The sequence below is a fragment of the Rhododendron vialii genome, chromosome 10a (assembly GCF_030253575.1).
Source record: "Rhododendron vialii isolate Sample 1 chromosome 10a, ASM3025357v1".
In the NCBI taxonomy this organism is placed as follows: domain Eukaryota; kingdom Viridiplantae; phylum Streptophyta; class Magnoliopsida; order Ericales; family Ericaceae; genus Rhododendron; species Rhododendron vialii.
The window spans coordinates 30,629,995-30,650,668 of record NC_080566.1 but is presented as its reverse complement, the minus strand read 5'-3'; the positions used below and the strand labels follow the sequence as shown (position 1 = coordinate 30,650,668).

The 20,674-nt window shown below is 38.7% G+C and overlaps 1 protein-coding gene across 1 annotated transcript; it reads right to left on the bottom strand.

The window, feature by feature from the left end:
- Positions 1 to 399: 399 nt before the first annotated feature.
- On the bottom strand, positions 400 to 2,702 carry LOC131303280 (alkane hydroxylase MAH1-like). Its single transcript, XM_058330078.1, has one exon. It carries the CDS (start codon positions 2,403 to 2,405, stop codon positions 894 to 896), a length of 1,512 nt encoding a protein of 503 aa, XP_058186061.1. The 5' UTR covers positions 2,406 to 2,702; the 3' UTR covers positions 400 to 893.
- Positions 2,703 to 20,674: the final 17,972 nt, after the last annotated feature.

Sequence of the window (20,674 nt, the reverse complement as noted above, 5' to 3'; positions counted from 1 at the left end):
GCCTGTTCTGGGCATCCAATTTTTTACGGACAATACGTAATTGTATCCAGAAAAGGAAAGAAGTACAAACTTTTCTTTTAAATTGGCCTTTGTTTTGAGAGTCTGGGACAACCAAAAAAAAGAAAGAAAGGAGCAACATTTTGGGACGGGGGAGTAGCATTTTTTTTTTTTTGGGTTCAATGGTTGTGGGCGTACAGATCAACTTATGCACAACTCAACTACTCTCCTCCCCGGTCTGGTCAAAGACATGCCATTTACACCATAATATTGCATCCTTTCCTTACTCCAAGCATTTCAACTTATATATACAGGTTTATCTAACAACATTAGAAGCAGAAACAATTTCAATATCAAAAAGACAAGAAATTTCATTGCATCTTCAAACAGTAGCACACGCAATTTTCACTGAACTTGTAGTCGATTCCAAAGCTCAATTTTGCATTACAGTCCATTCACAGCTCAAACAACATATATAGTCCTCTTCCCAAAGTTTCTGGAAAACTTTACATCCAAAAGAGTTTACATAAGGACGGTAGAAAAAATTATCACACCGATAACATTTCACCCCGGCAAAACTTAATTGTCCAGAAAATTCCAACATTTGCTACTGATATTGCCAGGAAAGATCACTCTGGCGATGCCTGGAGATGACGAACAACACAAGAGAGATGATGAACGACGAGGGAACCACTCACGGGTGAGGTGGATTTTCCACGTCCAATTCTCTCAACTTCACTCCGTTGTCATGAAATTACTAGCCTAAGTCTGAAGTACAATAGTCCGGGAATGCCGCCGCGTGTTACTCCGGACCACTTTACAAACATACATTCTTATGGGATCTACCACTAAGTATATGTTATAAAGTGATCTGAAGTACCACGTGACGGTACACACTAGGCCCACCTTTTGGTAACTTTAACCATTAACCCATGCTTCATGTAGAGAATTATGGAAACATTTGGGGATACAGGGTGCCCTTCAACCACACGAACACGGTAATTGTGGATTATAGCCGCGGCCACCGTCTTCATCTGAGTGAAAGCCACTTCCTTTCCCAGACAAGTCCTCGGCCCTGCGTTGAACGACAAGAACTTGTACGATGGCTCGTGTTTGATCGTTCCTCGCTCGGAAATCCACCTCTCCGGCTTGAACTCCGCACAGTCCTCCCCCCATACGAACTCCATCCTCCCCATTGCATAGAGAGAAAATAGCACCTTCATTCTCGGATGAACACGATGGCCGCTGGGCAGGGTGTCTGGATGAAGAGGCTCCTTGTGCTGGAACGGAACCGATGGATAGAGCCTTAGGGATTCACATATTGCGCTGTGCAGATAAACTAGCTTGCTTACCTCTTCTATATTGAATAATCTCCATTTGTTACCTTCTTGTTCCGGTATGACTGATTCGAGTTCTTCTCTAATCTTGGCTTCAACAACTGGGTGCGTCGAAACAAGCCAAAGAAACCATGTCAGAGCTGAGCTAGTTGTGTCTCGCCCTGCGATCATGAAATTTAATATTGTGTCTCTCAAAAATTTGTCATCACACTTTAGTCCCATGATCTCATCCTCACTCAAATAGGATGTCAATAAATCCACCCCATCTTCTTCATTCGATTTGATCCCTTTCCTTAGCTCATCTCTCTTCTTCAATATGTATTTGGCGATGGTATGATCTAGGGTTGCCCACGCATCGCTCAATTTCTTTTCTTGCCCGACCCCTAGCCACCTTTGTAACTTCCAAAAGCTTTCGGGCACGGCATGGCGAATCAATAATGTTTCCTCGGCATCATCAAGGGCTTTCGCAAAAGGAACTTTCGGGAGTTCAACGGATAGGCAACCGGGGTCGTATCCAGTGAGGAATAAGCACGTGGTGTCAAACGTAAACCTTTGAAACAAATCTTGCAAATCCACCACCAGGCCTAGTTTGGAGACATGGTCAAGAATAGGGACAAGCCCTTTCTCCAGTTTGTTCTTGCTGTTTTTCCCCAGGAACTGGTGGAACCGCCGGTGACCGATCAGCAGCAGAGCAAGTTTCCTCTGTTTCTGCCATGAATCTGCGTCGGCGTTGAAAATCCCATCTCCCAGAATGTCGAATATCTCCCGAAAATGCGGCCCCTTTGGGAAATTCGAGAAGTTCGCGCTCATTATGTAGTGCACGTTGGCTGGATCGGACGTGGCCAACATGTCCATGCTGGAAAACAAAGGCCCCTTGATTAGGAAAGTACCCCCGGCCCGGCTGAGAAAACCGGTACACCAGACGTGAATCCTGTGGACGTTGAGGAGGATACTCGGCAGCGTTCCGAGAAGCGGCCAGTTCCGGGGCAGCCCGTCGTTTGTGCAATAGACATAGAGGAAAATAAAGCATAGTAGTGCTAAGAGGATGTCATAGTACCCTAATGAGACCATTTTGGATTGCTCAAAATTGTTACAAGTTTGCAAGCAAAAGAAGAAAAGAACCACTAGCCAGGCCTTTTGCCTCTCGGTTATGGAAGTCCTGGGCTATAACACATGAAAAAGATGTCACTATCAAGTCACATTCAAGAGTTACTAGAGTGGGGGACGAAAGCGATGCTTCACTAGTCAAACGAAAATAAAGAAGGCGATGATTTATGTGGGTGAAGTGAAAGAAACGGATTAGAAAGAAGGATTCGGATCCTGTCCATTTACCCCGGACCAGTTCGGTCCATTTGGGTACATTCGAGTCGTCCAAAAATGTTTCAAACGGCTCGAATTTAAAGTGAGCGTTTTTGAGTATTTTTTTTTTATAAAAATACACCCTTTTAAATTAAATCCGAGCTATTCAAAATACTTTTGGACGGCTCGAATACACTAAATGGACTGATTTGTTATGGGAAAAGTAGACAGGATCCGCCACCTAGAAAGGAGGCGATGGTCTTTTCTTCAATAGTGGGATCAGAGCCAGCCTGATTTTTAGGGCTTAAAATGAAAATAAAGATGAGGCTTTTTGTCGGACAAAACTATTATTAAGACCCCGTTTCGGAAATGGAAATAAGTATTTATTTTTTAAGAAGGTAATTTCAAGCTCAAAAATCATGTATTTACGTAAATAATTTTCCTATCAATATGGATCTTGTTTGATAGATCTCAATGAGATCTTTTATACGGTGAAAAAAAATTGAAAAACAATTTTTCATTTATATTATTTTTGAGTTTGAAAATGTGAAATAAGTACTTATTTTTTAAGAAGGTGTTCTGGAACGGAGCCTAAGAGGTAAAAAAGTATGCGGAGCCCTTGAAATTCAAACTTTTTGGAAGCCTAAAGTGATCGCAATACAAGTTTTAGCTCAGAACCGACTCTAGAGACGAGGGAGAAGCCTAATGCTTATCCAATGAGATAAGAAATCTGGCAACTTTTGTCCACTAATGTCCTCGTGAAATGACAACGTAGCAAACGCTACGTCGCTACCCTTCATTATTATATGAGTATATATGTGCAATTATTTTCTTTTGAATAGTATTGTGGTCTTTTGAATAGTATTGTGGTGACCACATTAGGTATAGGATAGGGCGGGAAATAAACCGAGATGGGCCGGCAAATGAACCGATATAGGCTGGCAGATGAGGCCGGCAAATGACCGAGATATATATGCGCAAAATTTTAGAACCAATTGTTTGAGTCGAGTTCTTGTTTGCTTGCTAAAAGTTCGTTTGACCATTGATGGTTATATATAATTAAACTAAATCCGAACATTAATTTTGTTATAAGCTCTCAATTAAAATTTGAGCAGACTACTATTTGGCTATTATGCTCGACTTACAATCTTTATGACACCTAAGCTACTTGAGATTGACTCATAATTGTCTCGATTAAAATTCATTCGAGACCATCTCGTCTCATAAACAAATTAAACTTGAACACATTTAATTTGAAACGTCGTTAAATTTACAAATCAAACTTGAATAATTAACTGCTCAGCTTGTTTAACTCATTAATCGGTCCCATTTGTCGTAATATATTACGATGGTATTTGAAGTCTCATGTGCATCACCACCTTTTTGTAATGTTCACCACTAACCCATGCTTTTTTCCAGTATGCTCAAGTTTAAACAGAAACACCTTTCAAAGGCACAGTTACTCAGATGGGCAAATTGGTATTCCAATTGAAGTTTTGACGCTGTTCACGTAAAAGGAAAAACAAATGTTCTCCCTGATTTTCTGTCAAGGCTCAAAAAAGAGATCAACCAATTTTCAAAAACAAAACCACATTCATTTGTTCCAGGTTGTTTCTCAATGATTTCCTGTTTCTACCCAATTAATCTTTCTTTCCACCTTCAATGTCATATTTTAGAGTTAACCATTCTTTCCAGGTGTGTCCAAATGTGTCAAAACCTTCAACATCTCTGTATTTTCAAGTATGGTCTTGATGAAGGTCCCATAAAAGGTCTACCTTTCCATCTTGTCTATCCCTTCCTCACCCAATTTGAAGTGTCTTAATGTCTTTTATTTCAAAAAAGAAGCATATCTCTTCTTATGGTATTTAGTCGATGTGTATATTATAAGTGTCTGTTTTAATAAATCAGCAGTATTGGTGTATTTGGCTCATGCGGCATTTAATCAAGTCCATCCTTCAGAAGATTTCTTTTTAAAATTTCTCTTGCTCTTCGGAAGCATATCTTACTGGCAACAGAAGATCAGACAAATCCCCAATAGTGCAGGTGGAGATCTCCAATTTACTTTTTGGACAAGTCGCAACAACAGAAGTCATCCCAATCCAGATGGTTCTATTACATGGAGAAAGGAGTATCACACCATATTCCTCTCTACATATCCAGAGTCTCAGAGTATCCAGAGCGACAGTGGAAATTATCTGGTCATGACTCAAACACTGTGTTCCCTCAATAGATTGACACCTGCAGAAGTTCCCTCATCTCTCCTCCATTATGAATCCGCAAACGGGAAATACAATGATACTTATCCTAAAGAATGGCGCCAAAATATCCGTTATCTTTTGAAATAATATTACTTTACCGACAGAATTGAAGACTATTCTGGAAGTAGTGGTTCAGATAATCCCGAATAACATCCCTGTGTTTAGGCCAGCTGTCTCTTTTGTGTGGTGCCCTCTTTCCCTTTCCAAGATAGGGTAATATTATTGGAGTTTACTGTTGTGTACTATTGTGAAAAGAAAGTCTTGTGAATAGTAATAGGCCAATAATATGTGTGTAGCATAGTAAAAACCAATGATATGGTTTTTCTATTTGTATAGACTTTTTTAGACTCTTAGTATGAACGTAGGTGTAATAAAGTTAGGATGACCTGTGTACTTGATGCATTAATTACCTGATAGAAGGTAGAACGTAAGCAATGATGTAAGTATCAGTGTCTGTATTCCCCTCCTTACGCCTGTAAAAAGAGGGTTCTGCCTAATGTAAAAACCAAGCTAATAAAGTCAGCGTTTTCCTAATATATCATGTGTCTTGTTCTCTTTCTTTGATCTTAACCTACTTTGTGTTTGTACCCACTTCGTGTCTACTAATTTGGTATTCGAAGAGTAATGGAAACTTTAGGAGAGACAGGGTGTGTCCTTCCACCACGTACGCGAACTTGGTAGTCGTGGATTATAGCTGCAACGACCAATTTTATTTGAGTGAACGCCATGTCCTTCCCAAGACAAGTCCGCGGCCCTGTATTAATGAACACAAAGAACTTGAACGATGGTTGTGTTTTATCGTTCCATGCTCAGTAATCCATCTCTCTGGCTGGCTTAAATTCCAAGCAATCCTCTCCCCATATGAACTTCATCCTTTCCATTGCGTGGATAGAAACTTGCAGCTTCGATTTTGGATGAACATGATGGCCGCTAGGTAGGATGTCCGGTTGATGAGGTTCCTTTTCCTCGAATGGAACTGGTGGATAGAGCCTCAATGATTCACATATTGCGCGCGCCATGCAGATAAACTAGCTTGCTCCCAAGTTCTAGATTAAAAATCTCCTGTTGTTGCCTTCTTTTGGCATACTTGCTTCAAGTTCTTCTCTAATCCTTGCTTCAACAACTTGAGTGTGTCGAAACAAGCCAAAGAAACCACTGTTAAAGCCGAGCTAATAGTGTCTCGCCCTGCAACCATGAAAGTCAACATCATGTCCCCCAAAAACTTATTATCACATTTTACTCCCATGATTCCATCGTTGTTCAAGTAGGATGTCAATAGATCCACCCCTTCGCTCTCTTCTTGGGAATTGATTCCAAATCTCAATGTATCCATCTCTCCTCTATGTATCTAGCTAGGATGTGATCTATGGTCACCCAAGCTTCACTATATTTTGTTGGAAAAAATGGAATTTTAACCAAAGAGAACTTAGTGGGACCCACACCGTGTGAGGTGGGCCCAAGTGGGTTTTAAATACTCCTTGATAAGGAGTTTAAACTAGTGAAAGAATGAACAAATTCCATTGAAAAATGAATGAGAAATTGTCTCAAAATGGGTTTCGGACCAACAACAGTGCACGGTTGGATGGTCAAAGCTGGGTAATTACCCAGAGTTATTACCCATTATTGTGTATTCAATTTCGGAAATAATAACTGTATCAGTTTTATTTCAGAATTGAATAGCGAAATCAATTCCCCTATTGATTGAGAGACTCCTCCATCATTGCAGCATTCATGGCAGAGACTCCTCCTTCAACTATAAAAGGAGACCTCTTCATTTGGTTTCAACACACCAAAATCACACCGAAAACAATCAAAAGCATTCTTCTGCAATACAATTATTCTTTTCGAGAGAGAGAGTACAGACACAAGTTGGTTCGACGGGCAGTCTACGGCGGTGCTCCGGCGGCTGAGTGGTAACCGAGTCAACCCTGGGAGACGAACACCTACACAACCTCTAGCACCGGTGAGGCGGCGAATTTGTCTTAAGGGCACCGTTAAACAAAACGGGTCTTGGTTTGGAATTGCTAATTCTCTTTTACAGTTTATGTCTACATTTCATATTCTGTAATCTTACGATTCATGTTCATGTTGTAATTTCCATAAATTAGTAAAATCGTTTATTGTTTTTCCGCACTATTTTCCTACATATTTCTTCTCTCGTCCAATCACAATTAAGCCGCCTTTGTAACTTCCAAAAACTTTCCGGCACTACATGGCAAATTAGAATCGTTTCCATAACATCCGTTAAGAAGATTTTCTCTTTGTAGATTAGTGCAAACGCCCCCTGGCTAAGTGTAGGGTTCACGTCATCCCTGTGATCCCACTCTGTTGAAAGAAGGACAATCTCCTCTTTCTCTTTCATTGGCCCATTGATTTCATTGGCCGATTGAGTTGGTTAGAAGAATCCATAACTAATGAACATTCTGAATCATCACTCTCAGGCACCCCTCCTCCTCAACGTTACGTAATTGCATGTGAGGTGACTCATTCATTAATTTGTTTTGTTTACAACTTTTTAAAAGGGAATCTACTTTTAGGGGCAAAATAAAAAAATGTACCAATTTTACCCACTAATATTACAACAAGACACTTATTTAGGGACAGCCCAAAATAGAATACATGACAATTAAAAAAGGGACGGAAGGAGTATATGTTTACAAAGATTTAACGGATCAACAAAAAAAAAAAAAAAGAAGAAATGAGCGATAGTGACAAAACAGTTGTCACTGAGCTATCACTAAAAATGTGTTACTAAAAATTTATAGTATATCCAAATCCATGTCTTATTTTTTTCAATAATCCATATTTGTCAAATCATCATAAAAAAAGAAAGTAACTTCTTTTTTCCTGTTCAGATCAACAAAGTCATGATATTTCTATTTATTTATTTCTTAGTTTACATCTAATGGATTTATCTGGACCAATACATAATTTTCTTTTAGTCTTACTGGGATTGGGTCTTATATTAGGAAGTCTAGGAGTGATATTACTTCACTATAGGTGAAAACCTGTCACTGTAATTTTTAGCAGCACACTTTTAGTGACAGCTGTTTTGTCACTATCGGTAATTTTTTTTGTAGTGGGCCGGATCACGGGCACACCGGAAAATGCCATCCGAGAACCAAATTTAAAGGAAGGCAATGAGTCAATCAAAACTCCACAATGAAAAACAAAACCGAAACATTCGCTAGAACATGATCATTTGGAATGAATATCAAGCTGCTTAGGCAGTAACCAAACTGTTTGGTCCTGACTATATGGGGTTCTGACGATCGAGGCGGCTGTTATGAAGTAAAATAATGGTAATGGAGAAACAGATAAAGAGACTATTGTCATGCATGGCCCATAAATCATCAAAAATGCTATGTGCACAATGAGAGGAACACAACCGATCGCTTACCATCTAGTCGTAATTAATGGTCAAGATTTACTCAAACTCTTTCCTGGAAGAGAGTTATCTCTTCCCTGTAAGAGTTTATTTAATTAAAATGTGGACTGTCGAAAAGATTTTTGGATGGTTGAGATGAAAAAATTGTTCCACAACTTGTTGCACGTAGCATTCTTGATAAGTCATTGCTTGATGCTGAAATCGGACGAGGTTGAGGAAGCTTTGTTGGTGGTTTGTTTCCTGGTGATGCAGTTCTCCTAGCTAGCTTTCTGGTTTGTGCTGTTGCATGCTATGTCGGGGAAGATGATGCTTCAACTTCTATATATTGTTATGTCTTTGGATACTGTTATGCCTTTTTATTCCTGATGTAACTACTGCTGCTGCTTAATTGGGGGCTTTATTTTGGTTTATACTATGTGGTAAAGGTGTAGTGGTTTATTTGTTTGGGTTGTGTAATGTGTTTATCGTGTTGGGGTGTATATGTGGAATTGAGTTCGTGCGTGGAATTGGGTGTCAGTTGGGGAGTGAGTGGTTTTGGGGTGTTAATTTGTGGGTGGGGCTGGAACCCAGGGCGGCAGAGCCTGCTGTGCACAATCTTGGCGTCAGATCGTGCATCTGACGGTTCGGATCTCATCTTTGCAATAAAAGGCTCTCGATCGTCCATTGCCGAAATGAGATCTGAGCCGTCAGATGTTCGATCCGACAGCTCAGATCGTGCACAGCATGCCCCCCAGCTGAGTCCTAGTTTACTTGGATTTTATTCGATGTACACGGTTGTTTGTTGGGATCGATGTTAGTGTTCCGTTGTGAGGTCATAGTGCTTAGGTTCTTTTTAGTATTTGAAATATGTTTTCAAAAATTAATAAAATTTCCTTTTTCCCGTCTAAAAAAGTATATAGCCATATGTTTCCTAATATTTGTCCATAAAAATTTACATTAGTGTTACCGTATTATAAATTTTTAATCTATTTGCAGAAGTGCTTTTCCCAAAATCAAATACTCGAGGATGTATCATTGAATCAAATAATTAATTGAAACAACATCTTCCGGTATGTGTATAAAACTTTGCTGTTGACACGTATAGAAGAGCTAGTCTTATGTTACCCTAAGGGAAGGGAAGTGAGTTATATTTCCAAGGTTTTGTTGATTCGATACTTGTCAACTACTCCCTCCATCTCAATTTAATAATTCCTTGTTCTATTCTAACCGGATACAAAACTAGTTATATATGTAGTATATCTTTAAATCGGTAAGGAATTTTATATCTAACATGAATCTTATTTGTTAGATCTCGATTAGTTCTACAATATGATATTTTCATAATCACAAAAAATATTATAAATTACAAGATATAATCAATTGAAAAGTAGCACGGACTCCCAAAAAGGACAATTAAATTGGGATAGAGCAAGTACTTGATTTCTTTTAGTTCTTGTTTTTTTCTCTATCTTGAATTTTTTAATTAGTTCTCGACATCTGTAAGTGGCGAAAAACGAAAGAGGCTTTGAAACAGCACAAGAGTATAACGGCTTCTTGTGTCTCTTCACCGAAATCCTAGCACGTCGTTGAGAACCTAATCTACAAAACAGAGAAGGGGTGAGCGCATGCACCTTTGCCTCTCGTGACAAAGGTCTTCCGATGCCTAAGTTAGTATCACGTACTAGCAATAAACCCTAATTATCAGTAGGGAACTCGTATAACGCAAAGTCCTGTGTATTGAATACTTTTTATCTCTAGATTTAACTTGTATTTATAGATTCATATATGCTTGTAGCCCAAGCATCCCTGTTGCCCTATGATTCATATCTCGTATAGGAAACCCAAGATATTTTGGATTCTCGTTCCCTTATCAGTTCATTACCTTAGTCCTTTTAGGACTCTTTTCCATAACTGGTCGAACATCTCATTCCTGTTGGGTATCTTTCCCAGATCCTACATTCTTGGGATCTCATTCCTTAACGGAATATCATTGTTTCTGGACCCTTCCAGAGTGTTTCTTGCACCTGAGGCTGCTTTCCCTAGATTTCTTCTCCTGTTCGGCCTTCACATTGCTGAACAGGCTACTTGGACCAATGACTTTACATGTCATTGGTTTTTTATCTAACCCTTGGACCAATAACTTCTCATGTTCACCGGTCCAAGGCCCTACACAGACTTCCTGGACTATTGACTTCTAATGTCACTGGTCCCTGTTGCCGACCACCGTATTGCACAACGACCGTCCCTATCGTATCTATACCATGGTCCCACATACCACGTGTTCGGACCCTCCTTGAGCCTGTTCGGGAATACCTCCCTACAATTGCTCTCCAGCTTTACTCGTTATTTTTACTTAAATGATGAGCAAAGCTCCCAAGAACCGAGCAAATTCATTCTGTTCATGCACCTTATTTCACAAAACTGATGCAACTTTCATCATTAGTCCAGGCAAAAACGTCTCATTGTTTGGGCTAGACAAGCTTTTTCTACCCTTACTTTTACACGTGGCACTCTTCGTATTGCCTGCACTCTTGCTAAGTTTGTTCGTACTTAGGAATGACCCTAGGTCATTCCGCACTTCCGCAATTTTCTTGGTATTTAATCATTGCTTTGGCCCAAAGTTTTCTCGTACTTAGCAAATTCCCAACAATGTTCACTACCCTTGGAATATTCGTACTCATCCCCAATTCTCGGCCGATCATGGCCGTTTCGGGTATTACTCAATGTCTAATCCTAAATGCATCAGGATTTGATTTAGATCTCATCCGTTGCCAAGGCCTAGGTTTCCTCCACACCTAGCCTATCTCGGGCTCAGCTCGCATCAGAGCAATGTTCGTTGCTCGGGCCCCAAACATCTTCATGCTTGGGCCTTTGTCTGACAATCTTCGCTTGACATGATTCAAGCAATGTTCGCTGCTCGGGCCTCAAACCCTTTCGTATTGGGGTCTACTTTTGACATTCTTCGTTGTTATTAGTTCAGGTTTATTCGTACACATTTTCAATTTAGCTCGTATTCACTCAAGTTTTCGTGCTTGGTATTGCCCAAGCTCAACCATGCTCGGCAAACTGCCCAAGTTTATCCGTACTTAGGTATATTCGAGTTCGATCATACTTAATCAAATTTCGGCACTGTTTATGGTCATGGCCTAAGTTTACTCACACTTAGCCAAACTTTGAGTTTGATCGTACTCAATCGGATTGTGGCATTTTTATGGCCTAAGTTTATTCATACCTAGCCAAATTCGGAGTTTGATCGTACCCAATGAATATTTCTGATGAATGCTCTTTGCTTCCTAGCATGAAGAACAAGTATCCTTAGCTTCTTCTTTCTAGGACCAAACACATGCAATATACCTGCTTTTTAAGTTTCTCATACTTACTATTGTTGTGCTTACATGCACACATCCTAGTTTCGTGTGTTTATTCATACACATCTAAGCATTCGTGCTTAGTCGGGTTTATGTGTCTCTTCGTATACCTCAACCGTACTCAATCCTTACTGGATTTATTTACAGACCTAGGCCCTTTGTGCCTGGCCAATTTCGTGCATTCATTCATATACACTTTTTGTACTATACTTGCTCGCCCAAGCGTTTCGTACTTGACAGACTTGGGTGTTTTTTCGTATACAGTTAAGTATTTCGTACTTAATTTGTTCAATTGCTATTCAAGTGTGTTCATACTTGGATATTCATCTAAGTATTGCTCGTACTTAGCTATTTGTTGTATGCATCCCAAGTGGTCACGTTCTTGGATCAACTTCTAAGCATATGTGCACTAAGATAATGTTAAATATTCACGTATGCAACCCAAGTATTTCGTACTCGAAAAAATTTCTAAGTGTATTCGTACTTAGATAAATCTGCATATTCTCGTATGCTCCCCAAGATTTTACGTACTTCGGCGAATTCCTAAGTGTATTCGTACTTAGGTTATACTCTTAAGCTTCTCGTACTTAGACAAATACCCAAATGTATTCATATTTGGCAGAATTGTGCATGTTCTCATATGCATTCTAAGGTTTCACGTACTTGGAAATATATCTTGTATTTTTTCATATGCAACCCAAGATTGCTCATTCTTGAAAAAGTTTCTAAGTTTGCTCGTACTCAGATAATGTTGCATGTCTTCATATGCAACTCAAAATTTCATAACTCGTAAATTTGTATTGTATGTATACCAACTCTCTACTCCCCAATACAAAGGGAGGACAAAGAATGAGTGACTAGCTTCGTATTTTCACTAAAATAGAATTTTATTCATAATTTAAAACTTAAAGGGGTGTTACGCGTACCCCTTGCAACTAACAAAAACTAAAAAATAAGGGAATTCTATTCGTAATTCCCACACAATCACGATGTGCATCCTAAAATAGAATGAAAAATCAAACTGAAGTCTTTTAAACAAAGAACTTCCTTAGATTATGGACATTACAGGGCCTTAGCATCGGGTTCCCGTCCAGGTCTGCCAATCTACAAGCCCCAGTGCCCACAATTTCAGTAACTTGATATGGTCATTCCCAATTGGCCCCCAACTTGCCCTCATTGGCCACCTTGGTGTTGCCGAGCACCTTACGAAGCACAAGATCTCCAATACCAAACTCTCGTGGGTGGACATTTTTGTTGTAGCTTTTCATCAGCTACTCCTGATATGAGGCCAAATGCACCAGAGCCCTTTATCTCCGTTTCTCGGCTAGATCCAACTCGATTTTCAGGGCTCTATCATTGCCTCCACTTTCAACCAAAGTGGTCCTGTTGGTCAGCAAACCTACCCCTAATGGAATAACAGCCTCTATTCCACATGCTAATGAGTAGGGGGTCTCTCTCGTAGACCTCCTTGAAGTTGTTCGGTGCGGCCACAGGACCAATGGCAATTCGTTGGGCCACTTCCCCTTTGCTTTGTCCAATCTCTTTTTGATCCCGTTAAGTATAGTTCTGTTGGACACTTTTGTCTGTCCCTTTATTGCAGTGTGCGACTGTTAGTCAATATTGTACTTACTCAATTCTACCAACCAGGTTGATATACGTCCCGAGAAATCTGCCTTTCATAGCAAAGATTTCAACGAAAACTCAGTGTAAACCATAATTCTGTGACTCTGAAAATAATGGGACAACTTCCTTGCTGCTGTCCTCAATGCTAGGACCAATATTTCTAGAGGCAAATATCTCGTTTCTGCATCCAACAACGTCTTGCTCACATAGTAGATAGGGATTTGCTCAAATCCCTTGTCCCTCAGTAATACTGCACTAACAGCATGTTCAGAGACTGCTAAGTACAAAATTAAGGACTCACCTGGTTCAGGAGTAGACAAGAGCGGAGCCGCTGCCAAGTACTTCTTCAGGTCTTGGAACGCCTGTTCGCATTCTGCTCCCCATTCGTATCCTTATCTCTTTTTCAACAACTGAAAGAAGGGCTTACACTTATCGTTGGACCGGCTGATGAATTTGTTAAGGGCTGCTACCATTCCAGTTAGTCTTTGGACCTCCTTCGTGGTCCTCGGACTTTGGAGCCTCTACAAAGCTATTATTTGGTCAGGATTTTCCTTTATCCCTCTTATGGTCACAAGATGACCCAAGAACTTTCCTGAACTTACTCTGAATGCACATTTCGAGGCGTTAAGCTCCAGTTTGTACTCTCTCAGAATTTCGAAGGCTTCCTTCAAATTAGTTATGTGGTCCTACTTTTCTTTGCTTTTGACCACCATATCATCTAACTCTGGTCCCGTGGACGTACCTCACACTTTGGGGGAACCATGTAAAATTTTTTTGTGTTCGTTTGGTTTGTGGTTTGCGCATTTGGATTAAGTTCGCTGCATTTATTCTATTTCCTTCGTAATTTACTTGTGAAAAATTCTGCATATTTTTCCCAACAGTTATGTCTTTGGATACTGTTATTCCTTTCGATACCTGATGTTACTACTGCTGCTACTTGGGGGGTTTATTTTGGTTTATACTATGAGGTAAAGGTGTAGTGGTTTATTTGTTTGGGTTGTCTAACGTGTTTATCGTGTTGGGATGTATATGTGAAATTGAGTTTGTGTGTGTAATTGGGTGTCGGTTGGGGAGTGAGTGGTTTTGGGGTGTTAATTTGTGGGTGGGGCTGGAACCCAGGGCCAGCTGTGCATAAGTGCACAATCTCGGCCGTCGAATCATGTATCCGACGGCTCAAATCTCATCTTTGCAATAAAAGGCTCTCGATCGTTCATTGCAGAGATAAGATTTGAGCCGTCGGATATACGATCCGACAGCCCGGATCTTCGATCTTCCACAGCATGCCCCCCAGCTGAGTCCTAGTTTTACTTGGATTTTATTCCATTTACATAGTTGTTTGTTGGGATCGATGTTCGTGTTCCATTGTGATGTCACAGTGCTTAGGTTCTTTTTAGTACTTTCTCCGTCCCAATTTAATTGTTACTTTTGGGAGTTCGTGCCACTTTTCAATTGATTATATCTTGTAATTTATAATGTTTTAGGTAATTTTGAAAATATTATATTATAGAACAAATAGAGATCTATCAAACAAGATCTATATTTGACATAAAATTCACAACCTATTTAAAGATATAACTAATTTTTTATCCGGTTAGAATAGAACTAGGACAAGTAAATTGGGACGGAGGTAGTATTTGAAATATGTTTTGAAAGATTAATAAAATTTCTTTTATGCCGTCGAAAAAATATATGGCTATATGTTTCCTATTTGTCCATAAAAATTTACATTAGTGTTACCTTACTATAAATTTTTAATCTATTTGCAGAGGTGCTTTTCCCAAAATCAAATACTCGAGGATGTATCCTTGAAACAAATAATTAATAGAAACAAGGGAGAATTTTTCATGGATCCATTATAGCACTTTTCAAACCCATCTAGTCCACTTTTAAACTTTATAACCCCTCTAGCCCACTAGTTTAATAACACAATTCCTATGACAAAAATACTCATACTATATAACCACTCATAAAGAGAGAAACCTTAAAAAAATTTCTAGATCTGGAGCAGCCTCTCTCTCTCTCTCTCTCTCTCTCTCTCTCTCTCTCTCCCTAAATTGCTCGCCGGTGCACTCCTCTTCCTCCTCGGCGACACCCTTCGTCGCCGTCCAGGGCTGCTACCATCATGGCCGAGTTCCTTTCCATCGCCGGTTGTTGTGGATCCAACAGTCACCGCAAGTCCATTTCCATTGTCGTACACGTCGTCGCCTTTCATGTCTCGCCATCCACGGCATCGCCGTTCACGGCGTTGTTTACGCCGCCCTTCATCGCCCTCCTTTCCCACTGTCACCAAACAAGATCTGCACAAATCTCCATGAGATCGTCGTCATTTCCCACCGTCTGCTTCGTTCCCACCGTCGCCGTTGTATTCAACTCAAACAGGTAAGTCAAGTTTAGTTTAGGATTGAACATATACGGTTATTTGTTACTATTTGTGCAGATCTAATTTGGTTAGGGTTTTGGATAAACTTATAGAATCATATAATGTTATATATGAGCTTCTGAAATCTTTTTCATTACAATGGAAAAACATATGATACTATATGTTTGCATCTAATTCTTTAACATATAATCTTAATTACATACCGATTGCAATATAATTAGGTTGGGTTCTATGACCAAATTACACCCCAAGTTTTTGAAAATATCGTTTTCACTGCAGTTCGAAGTGCTCCTAAGGTCGCAACCCGAGCTGTGGCACTTTGAGTCATTGGGGCTCCACTCCCACATCCTTGGGCTAAACCACTGCTGAAGGTTGTCTCCACCCATAACAGTAGAACCATCATAATATTCAATGAAATTTATGTGTTTAAGTGACATATATAATTATATGTGAGCATCTATCCTATGGAATTCAAAAAAAAAAAAAAATACTACATATAACACTGACGTTATATGTATTTTCTTTTTTTTGGAAATTGCTGGTTAGCATAGCCACGTCTTGTGCAACGATACCAATGCCGTCCAAAATGATATTAAATGTGAAACTCTGACATATATGGTTATTTTGACAGATGTCATTCTGTTCGATTGACATTTTGTTCTGTTCTTGAGTGATATATTTGGTTATATGTGAGTATTTGTACTCATATATATATATATATCAGTCAGTCAGTCTTCCATGAGGGGATCCTCATTTAGTTAAAATGCAGACCTCCTCATTTCTCCCATTTTCGATCGAATTTCGATGATCTGAGCCGCTTAATGTGTTCAGAATGTGATTTTAAGGATATTCGCGAGAAATCAGCAAAAAAAAATATTAGAAAGAGTTTCATCCGAGCAGTTTTTATTTGAACCGTTCGATAATAAACAAACAAAAACTGCTCAGATGAAGCCCTTGCCGGTTTTTTTTTTTTTGCTGATTTCTCGATGCAACCCTTAAAATCACGTTCTAAACACATTGAGCGGCTCGGATCATCGAAATTCGATCGAAAAGTGGGAGGTTCGCATTTTATTAAAATGAGATGGTCCTTACGGGAGACGGACTGTACATATATATATGAGTTCAAATGTAAAACTATAACTTTAGGTTATAACATAATGTTATTGCGTAACATTATATGATGTTATATATTCTCCTTTTGGTTGTTTATATATGTCATTTTGTTCTGTGAAGATGTATGGTATTTTATCATTTTGTTTGATTGTCATTTTGTTCTATGTATATATGGTTATATGCTCAGTTCTGTTCTTATAAGGTTATCTATGGTTATGGTAATATATATATTTATGATTGTATAATTATGCATATATATGTTCGAGTTTAAACATACTTTATTATTCTTTAATAGGCTTATATGTCCAAATTTGATCATACTTTACTATTGTATATAGGGTTATATGTCCTAATTTCATTTATTATTTTGATAGATTTGGTTTTATTTCATTTGTATAACCATTGAATGACTGGAGTCGTTTGAAGTGAAATTAGGTGCTTTATTAATGACTTTCTATTTCAATAATGGTAGTCCAATTGCACTAAAACTATTTTTTTCTGGCTTTGGAATGTTTTTTGTACTTTTGTTTAGCTGTTGTTGGGTAAATATATGGTTATATGTTCAGGTCTGTTAGGCCACTGCGCAGACCAATTCATATAAGGTTGTCTACTGTTATATATGGTTATGGTAACATATACGACTATATATATTTGAATGCTAGTGTTTAGGTTATACATGATTCTTGAATCTACTTTATTATAATACAAGAATAATTTTATTTTTTTATACATTTATTTAGTTATTGTTGGGTAACATATATAGTTACATGTTCTGGTCTGTTAGGCCACTGTGCGGACCAATTCATATAATGTTGTCTATGATTATATAGGGGCATGGGGTATAATACAACACATTGGCATGCTTGTGGTGCGAACTGTACAGTATGAAATGGATAAGTAATGTACAGAAAATGAAATAACGGCATTACAGCAGTCTGCCAATATCATGTGGAACACCACGCGACGGACCAGATACATCGCACGGTGTGACTAAACCACCGTGCGGTGTATCTATTTACACTTTCCAGAATCAGTTCGCTTTTACATGATAAAACAAACAAAGGTCCGCAAAATAGTATTTTATATTTTCCAAACCTCTGAAAAGTAATTTATGGACCTTTTTTGTTTATCTTATCACGTAAAGCAATGTTAAAAACTTTTTGAAATGTTAAAAGATTTAATAAAGTAAAAAAAAGACTTTTAATATAAAACTTGATTCTGGAATGTACCCGCACAGAAAAGTAATAAAGAGACTAAATAGAATAACATGAGAAGGAATATGTACAAGAAATAAAATAATGCATGGTGTAATGATGTTGCAAAACGCTGCACAATGTAGCGTATCCAGTGCAAAAATTATTTTTTTTGGGCTTTTTGAATATAAAGCTCGTTTGAGACCCAAACTCGGTATAGAAAGACCGAGAAGGGCCTCGATCGACTCCCCTCAAAGCTAAACGCGGTTTAGCCTAAGGAATTTGTTTATACCTTTTGATCAAAACTTGGATGTATTTGAAGATTGAGGAATGGAGGTTGATTCGGACTGAAAGCTCCTAAAATCAGTTGGATTTCTGAGTTTAGGGGAGATTTGAATGAGTTTTTGTAGAAAGAGTAAGAAGAAAAATTAGTTTGATACTGATTTTATAATAATCCAGCTTGTGGGTTGATGTAGAGAGAGAAAAAGATGTGGGTGTAAGGGGTTGTAGAGAGAGAATTAAGGGGGGTGTATTTATAGCAAGAGAGCCAAGGATGAACACTACAAAGAGGGGAGGTGGCTTCTGGACTGAATAAAATTTATTCTCTGCACCTATAGGCGTGGCCGACAACTTTTTACAACTGTCAAAACTTTTCTCCGAAACGCCTCGCGACATAAAGAGAAATGTCATGCTGTATATTGAAATCTCGTGCTACGGAGTGATTTTTTTGGAATTTTCTGAAATGCCGCGCGACGCTTTTAAATGCCGCGTTGTATTGTGTGTCAGCACAACACACCAAACTTCACAGGGGCACCCCGGACACTCCCAAACTCGGATTTGAGCACGGTTCGAAGCATTGGAAACCTTGTCAAGTCCTCTTTCTAACCCAATTTGTTTCACTCAAAGACGTTTTATACATTGAAACGTGTGACCATTTTACTATCAGTGTGTCATGGAAAAAGTTATTTTTGACAAAGCAAACGCGTTTTTCTCTTTGCAATTGAACCGGGGGCCACCCTATATGTTTGGAAAGGGGTTTTCTTGAGGTTTAGAGAAGGAGTGATAGAGGAGCAACAATCCAAGCCTTGAAGGTATATTTTTCCTTATTTTGGGGAACTTAAAGATTATTCGGAGGCCCAAATTGGGGTGTCTACAGTATGGTACATTTTGGATATATTGAAATTGATGGCGTGTTACGATTTAGTACTGCATTTTGTAATATTCATGACAACGAATTGCACATATAATCATTTATGTACCAATCTGGTCGCTGTATACATGGTTAAATGTCAGCATGTGTAATAAGTAACCTTTAAAAGGAAAACATATAGCATTATATATGATTTGAATATATAACTATATAACCATATTGTTCCTTACTTGTTATAACCATATAACCCTATAAAAGATTAATAAACCATAACCATAAATAACCTTATATGAATTGGTTAACGCAGCGGCCTAACGAAAGCGACCACGCGGCTGCAAACCTTGAAGTGGTGTGGTGGCGAGTGGAGCGGTGGTAAATGACAAATAGTTTTGGTGGAAAAAGGGAAAGAAAAACCAGATCTGAAGGCAGAGATTGGACGTCCCTTCGCTCCCGCAGCCCAAATTAGGATATAAACCCATGGGGGAAGGGGGAGAAGGAGAAGAGAAAGTGTGGTGGCTGCTTTAAGATTAGAGAGAAGTGCTCCCGTTTTTAGAGAGAGAAAGGCATTGGTAATTTGTACTCCCTCGGTACTTTTTCTTCATGTATGCGTTGCTGCGTTGCTTGAACCTATGAACTTCTTGTTTGTTGGTAACCCTACTTTTGGAAGATATAGCTAGCTCAAGCTAAGCTGAGTAATTGTTGACCAATTGCTTCACTTTCATGTATATTTTGTTGCCGCTAGATAGTATGGGGTGGCTCAGACTTGGAATCACTAGTTTGAGAGATAAGGTAGTATTTGATAGTGACTTAAATGTATTTACGTAAACTTGTTTACACAAATTCTAGAAGGTATTGAATTTGCTTCGTGTCAAAGCTTGGCGTTGCATCCAAAGCGAGCACAAGTGGTGGCTCTAGAAATTTTTATTAGGGTAGTGAGTAATAATTTTTATTTGTACAGAACTATATTGAGAGATGTCATAAATTGTTTGTCAAGTAAAATTTAAATTTAGGAGGACAAATTCGAAAACTACAAAAGTAGAAAATTGCGGTTGCCCTTCGTCCTTTTGGCTTTTAGGTAATGTAGTATAGTATACTATAGCTTAGGTAATTTGTACTACCTTGGCAATTTTTCTTCGGGCTTGCTTGAACCTACGAACAATTTATATATGTTGGTAACCCTACTTTTTGAAGGTATAGCTAGCTCATGCTAAGATGAGAAATCGATCGCCAATTGCTTCACTTTCATGTCTATTTTCTTGCAGCTATATCTAGATGAGAAGGCACAGAATTCTCACTACTATAATAATAGATATGCGTCACACTAAGGAGATTCACAAAGATCACGATTTTCAGTGAAAGCGTGATAACAAGTGGTATTTAAAAAATTTTATCTCAGTTTAAGTCCAAAGTTGAGATACAAAGTGGATTTTAGCGCGAAATAAAAGACCTCGCTCTTGCTAATAAGTGCCAAAATATACATATTTTAGTTCTCCAATCTATATTTATTAGTCATTTATTTTTGTTAACTGGTTTTATTATGTGTTTTTATGTTTATAGGATGCTCGAGCCCGTTGTTCGAGCTAGATTTT